Source organism: Gopherus flavomarginatus, chromosome 11 (genome assembly GCF_025201925.1).
Source record: "Gopherus flavomarginatus isolate rGopFla2 chromosome 11, rGopFla2.mat.asm, whole genome shotgun sequence".
NCBI classification, from domain to species: domain Eukaryota; kingdom Metazoa; phylum Chordata; order Testudines; family Testudinidae; genus Gopherus; species Gopherus flavomarginatus.
The window spans coordinates 1,915,995-1,922,232 of record NC_066627.1 but is presented as its reverse complement, the minus strand read 5'-3'; the positions used below and the strand labels follow the sequence as shown (position 1 = coordinate 1,922,232).

Sequence of the window (6,238 nt, the reverse complement as noted above, 5' to 3'; positions counted from 1 at the left end):
ATGGAGAACCACACTTCAACTGTGGAAGAGTTCATCCTCTTGGGGTTTCCCATCCGACAGGAGACAGAGATCCTGCTCTCTGTGATGCTGCTATGCTTGTACCTTTTGACATTATTCAGCAACATGGTCATTCTCTGCATTGTCTATGCTGACGGCCGCCTACACACCCCCATGTACTTCTTCCTCTGTAATCTCTCAGCATTGGACCTATTTTTTACCTCGATGACTGTGCCCAAGATGCTGCAGAACCTCCTCTCGGAAGATAAATCCATCTCCTTCGCTGGCTGCATGGCCCAGTCCTACTTCTACTTCTTCCTGGGCACGATGGAGTTCTTCCTCTTGACCTCCATGTCCTACGACCGATATGTTGCCGTATGCAGCCTGCTGCACTACCCCATCCTCATGAGTAGCCGTGTCTGTGCCCAGATGATGATGACCTGTTGGCTGGGTGGGCTTCTCTCCATCCTCTTCCCAACCATCATGATTTCCAGGTTGTCCTACTGCCGTTCCAATGTCATTGACCATTTTTTTTGTGATTCTGGCCCCTTGCTGGAGCTCTCCTGCACTGACACAAATCTGGTTGAGCTGATAGACTTCATGTTATCTTCTCTTGTCATCCTCAGCTCATTAACCCTAACGATGATCTCCTATGTCTTCATCATCTCCACCATCCTGCGCATCCCAACCAACACTGGCCAGAATAAAGCCTTCAGCACCTGTGCCTCCCACCTGACCCTGGTTCTCATGTCCTGCAGTATCTCCATCTTCATGTATGTGACACCGTCACAGAAGTCCACTTTGGAGATGCAAAAGATCCCTGCCGTGCTCAACAGCATAGTTAACCCACTGCTAAATCCCTTTATCTACACCTTACGGAACAACATAGTCAAGAAGGTTTTGAGGGAGACTTTCAGCCACAGCAAAGCACTTGTATTTCGTAGTGTGGGCGGATTATTTTTAATTTGTGCTGCTCCTTGCAGAAAGAGAAGTGTAGCATAGGAATGAGCAGATCCATGGGTCAGACCGATCGTCCGTCTAGCCCAGTATCCTGTCTCTGAAAGTGACCACCACCAGATGTTACAGAGGGAGATGTGAGAAACCTCACAGCAGCCAGGTGTGAGATAACTTGCTTCCCATGAAGGACTCATCCCAATCCCTGTTACTTAGAGAGTGAAAGCAGAAATTTTTATCTCCCTGCTTAAACAAAAACTGCCCTTTTTTCTATTAACTATTTTAACTTTGGATATTTTTGTCATCGATATAAATATCTAGTCCCTCTTTGAATCTTGCTAAATTCATTTTTTGTGTAATTTAAGGCTATATTAGGTCATCTAGTCTGACCTCTCCTGTATATCCTAGGGCATTAAATTTCACACTGTTACTTCTGTACCTTTTTGGCCTCTAATATCCTGTGTTGTATGGACAAGCATTCCCTTTTGTCAGGTTCTGCATTTGCCACTTTTCAATCTCATTGACTTCCCCCTTCTGATTTTATTAAGAGACAGTGAACAGAAATGCCTGATTTAGCTTCACTATTTTATTGCCTGTCATCATGTCGTAAGAACACAAGAGAACATGAGAGTGGTCATCCTGGGTCAGACCAAAGGTCCATCTAGCCCAGTGTCCTGTCTTCTGACAGTGGCCAATACCAGGTACCCCAGAGGGAATGAACAGAACAGGGAATCATCAAGTGAGCCATCCCTGTCACCCATTCCCAGCTTCTGGCAAACAGAGGCTAGGGACACCATCCCTGCCCAGCCTGGCTAATAGCCCTTGATGGATCTATTCTCCATTAACTTATCTATATCCCCTCTTCTCTGTCTCCTATCTATGGTTAACAATCCCAGTCTTTCCAATCTGTTGTCATATGAGAGTTTTGGGATGGGTGGACAAGCCCTGTGAACAGTACTTCACAATCCAGATAGGCAGCTCTGGACAGGCCAATCCGCACGGTAGAATCATAGATTGTTAGGGTTGGAAGAGACCTCAAGAGATCATCTCGTCCAACCCCCTGCTCAAAGCAGGCGTGATCCCCAGTCAGTTTTTTACCCCAGTTCCCTAAATGGCCCCCTCAAGGATTGAACTCTCAACCCTGGGTTTGGCAAGCCTATGCTCAAACCACTGAGCTGAACAAACCTGCATCACTAATTCTCTGTAGAGATTATGCTTTCAGAGCAGTGTGTGCAAAATGCAATTATTGGGTCTGTCTACATGCACGGCAGCAAGGAGAGTGAAGACACCATGTGTCCAGCTGGCCTGGGTATTAATAGCTGTGTAGATGGCGAGACACAGCTTGTGTGAGTAGAAAAGAGTTTCCTACATGCATGAACCCCAGGGTATGTACCCGACACAGCTCTCTAGATGCCCAAGTCATGCTCCCACTCTACACTGCTATTTTCCATTGTGTAGTTTCTCACTGCCTCCCCGCAGCTCTTCACTGCATCTTATAGCTACGTGTGTGGTGCCTGTACTCTCCACACCACCATGGCTCTAGCAATAGAGTCATAGCAGATTCTAAGCCTGGAAGGAACCATTAGATCACCAGTCTGGCTCCGTGTGTGATAAAAGTCATAGAATTGTTTCCAGTTACTCCTGGATTGAGCCCAATAACTTGCATTTGACTAAAGCATCTTCCAGAATGTCATCCAACCTTGGTTTCAAGACATCAGGAGATGGAGAATCCATCACTACCTTTGGTAGTTTGTCCCAGTAGTTAATCACCTTCAGTGTGAAAAGAATTGTGCCCTAGTTCTGATTTGAATTTGTCTGGCTGTAACATGCAGTTAATGGTTTTTCTCATGCCTTTCTCCAGTAGGTGATCGAGCCCTTGTAGTATCTGGTATTTGTTCCCTCTGATGGTACTTGTACACCAGAACCAAGCCATATCGATGCTTCCCAAATGAAGTTTTGTGTGTGTGGACCAGACCTCAGACTAGATCATTTTTCCAAATATCCCATCAGCTTCCTTTGTCACCTTGGGAAAGTGATTCAATCTGTCCGTCCCTGGGACCAGATCCCCAGCTGGTGTAAATCAGTGCAGCAGCACTGAAGATGCTGGAGTTATGCTGATCTACACCAGCAGAGGGTCACATCATCCTTTGGCAATGGGGTCAAATATCTCAGAAATAGCCTCTCCTCTGGTTCTCATCCAGCCGTGAGGTTTGGTAGGATTCCCAGGTCTATTCCCTGGGCTCCTGGCTAATGATTACAACTCAGCGATGTTCATGTCAATTGTTCCCCTGAGAAGATGGAAGTGATTAGATCCTGTTTTGTGCTGGGTAAGCTAGAGGAACCAGCTTCAGATGAAGGCATGTCATCCTCAGCAGGAAACACCAGTGGCATTTTGTATCTGAAGAGGACAGATTTCTTAAGCACAGGCCATTCGTGACCTTAGGGTCACTGTAGAAGGCTGGATGCTCATTGTGTGTTGTTAGCAAGCAGAGTCCAGGAGCACTGCACAGAATAACTAGCATTAGAGAGACTATTCTATTATCCTTACTACACCTCAGCATAAACCAGGAGTGATTCTGTTCGAGTTAGATGGGCTCATGTTCTTACTCACTCCAATGTTAATCAGGAGTGACTCCACTGAAGTCAATGGGACCTGTTCTCTCTGCTCACCTGATGTAAATCAGGAGTAACTCCACAGCAGTCAATGGGGCTTATTCTCTCACGCTGGTGTAAATCAGGAGTAACTCCACAGCATTCAGTGCAGCTGATTCCCTCTTCATTTATCCTGATGTAAACCAGTGGTAACACCAAAGGAACCAGCGGAGCTGTATCTCTGTAAGTAGTGTAAACGAGAGGCAAATCGGCCTTACTCTCACTTCTAGTTCGCAAGCAGCAACATAAGACTAGGGAGGCTGGAGCAGACCAGGGGCCTATCTAGCAGCGTCTTCTGTCTCCAGCTGCGGCTGGAACCAGCTGCTTCAGACGAGGAGGCAAGCAAGGTAGTTACGGGATATTCTACCCACGTGGGACATTTCTTCCTAAAAACAAACAAATCCATAACATTATAGAAAATGTTTGATAAAAAAAACCACAACCTAATATACATGAAATATTTTCATAATCCCCTCCCAGAATTATTTTAGAAAGGCAATGTTAATAAAACAACCTTTCTTTAAAAAAAAAAATTGAGCAGTTCAACTGACCTGCTAGGTGACCTTGGGAAAGTCACTTCCTGCTCTGCATCAAAGCTTCCCCATCTGGAAAGTGGGGGTGTTGATCCTGACCTCCCTGCTTCTATCCCTAACCCTGATACTGAGCTCCTCTGTACACAGCACTTCCAGAGCTACTGACGAAAAGCACCAGGTACAAGCTCAGCATTAACGTGCGATACTAACGCTGGTGGGGTGATGGTGGGGGGATTAAAAATGTGCTTTGAATAAGCGTTTGGGGAATGTTGAAGTTGTTTTGGGAAATGTTTTGAAAGTGACCATTTTTCTTTGTTTGATTGTTGTTTTTTTAATATACTTTAAAAAAATAATTATTTTCCTTCTGAAAATTATCAAAAATGTTTTCAGAAAACTAATAATTTCCATAAGGCATTCTATATTGCTTAAGGCCATATCTGTATAAAACCATGAACATTTTCATTAAAACCAGGCCATTTTAAACAAAAATGTTTTCATTCCACACATTTCAAGTAGCTCTGCTAAATACTAAAGCTGGCTGGAAATGAAAATCTGTATTTTGACAAAAATATTGAGGATTTTGAAGTTCTTTTAGCTGGGTAGAGATTGAAATGGGTCATTTACTGTGAATTTTAAAAAATATAGTAGTGAATAATTTGTAGTTGAATTTATTTTTTTAAACATGGGCTTTGTTTAAACCATTTCAATAAGCAATATATTAAAGAAGGCAGCGCATTGTTCACGGAAAAACAAAACTTTCTCTTTGATGGAAGACTGTTCTTTGACCAGTTGCATGAAATAATGCTGGAGGAGAAAAAGAGATTGTTCAGACATGACGACTGATTTTACATGCAAAATAACAGTGTAGCAGAATGAGATGAATAAGCCACCCAGGATAGAGTAAGGGAAAGGAAGTGGGAGAGAGGCACAGTTTTTAACAAGTCATTAGCATCAATCATTAAAAAAGGTTACGCTGTCACTGACTCCAGCCAGTGATGGACTCTGCGAATGATTCATCCATGTGGGCGTAATATCCATGTGGGGGACAAGCCATTAGGTACAGATTCGGTCCTATCTGGAGAGAATGTAACCCTGAGTCAAATTCACTCCTGTGATGAGGCTACTTCCCCCTTGGCCCCCTAAGCCCATTGTGAAGCCTGGTGTGAAGTCAATGAGCAGCTGGGTTCTCTGCATTCTTGTGCCTTTGGGTTTTCAGTCTCGATGGCAGCCTAAGGCACTCGGAAAATCTCCTGCCACTGGGATCCTTTGGCTTGGTTGTTCCTCAGAGCATAGATGGAGGGGTTAAACAGCTGGGTCACCACAGTGTACGGGAAGGACACAATTTTGTCAAAATCCTGCCTGCCCCGTGGAGCTGGTGGGATTTCCCTGAAGATGATCTGCTGGTCAATACCCACAGCCATGGGATGGGCGGAGCAGGTGGAAAAGGCCTTTTTCCTGCCTGTGGAAGCTGGGCTGCACATGACAATGGAGATGATGGTGACCATCAATGGGACATAAATACAGCTGTCACCAAGGCCACTACGTTAGTGATCCCCGTGTCCCTGCAGAAAAATTGGAGCAACGGGGCTGCATCACAGTAGAAGTGGTTTATGATGTTGCGGCCACCAAACGGCAAATGAACAAGAGAACAGTGGTGGGAAGCACCGGTAGGAAACTCCCCAGCAAGCGGCCAGGCACTGACTGGAGGCAGACTCTGTTGCTCATGATGGTGATGTAAGGTAGTGGGTTGCAGATAGCCAAACATCTTCCCTTTGAGATGGATACCTACCAACTATGGGCACTTGGAGAAATTCTGTTCAGGCAACTGAACCAAGCAGAGGATCCCAAATGAGAGAGAGATAGATGGATAAAAAGAGGGGGTATACGGGGATGTATAGATAGATAGATCGAGGGGCTGAACGGGGATGGATAGATAGATAGTGGGGGTGTATAGGGATAGATAGATAGAAAGGGGGTGTAGAGATAGATAGATAGTCAATGGGATGTGAGCTCTGAACTGCCTAAGTTACAACTGAAAGTGGACTTAGCCACATCTAAATCACAAGGGCCAGAGTTTTAAAGGTACTCAAGGTACCTAACTA

At 44.9% G+C, this 6,238-nt stretch overlaps 1 protein-coding gene across 1 annotated transcript; it reads left to right on the top strand.

The window, feature by feature from the left end:
• Window positions 1-999, top strand: LOC127031689 (olfactory receptor 6J1-like). Its single transcript, XM_050918766.1, has one exon. It carries the CDS (start codon window positions 1-3, stop codon window positions 997-999), a length of 999 nt encoding a protein of 332 aa, XP_050774723.1.
• Window positions 1,000-6,238: the final 5,239 nt, after the last annotated feature.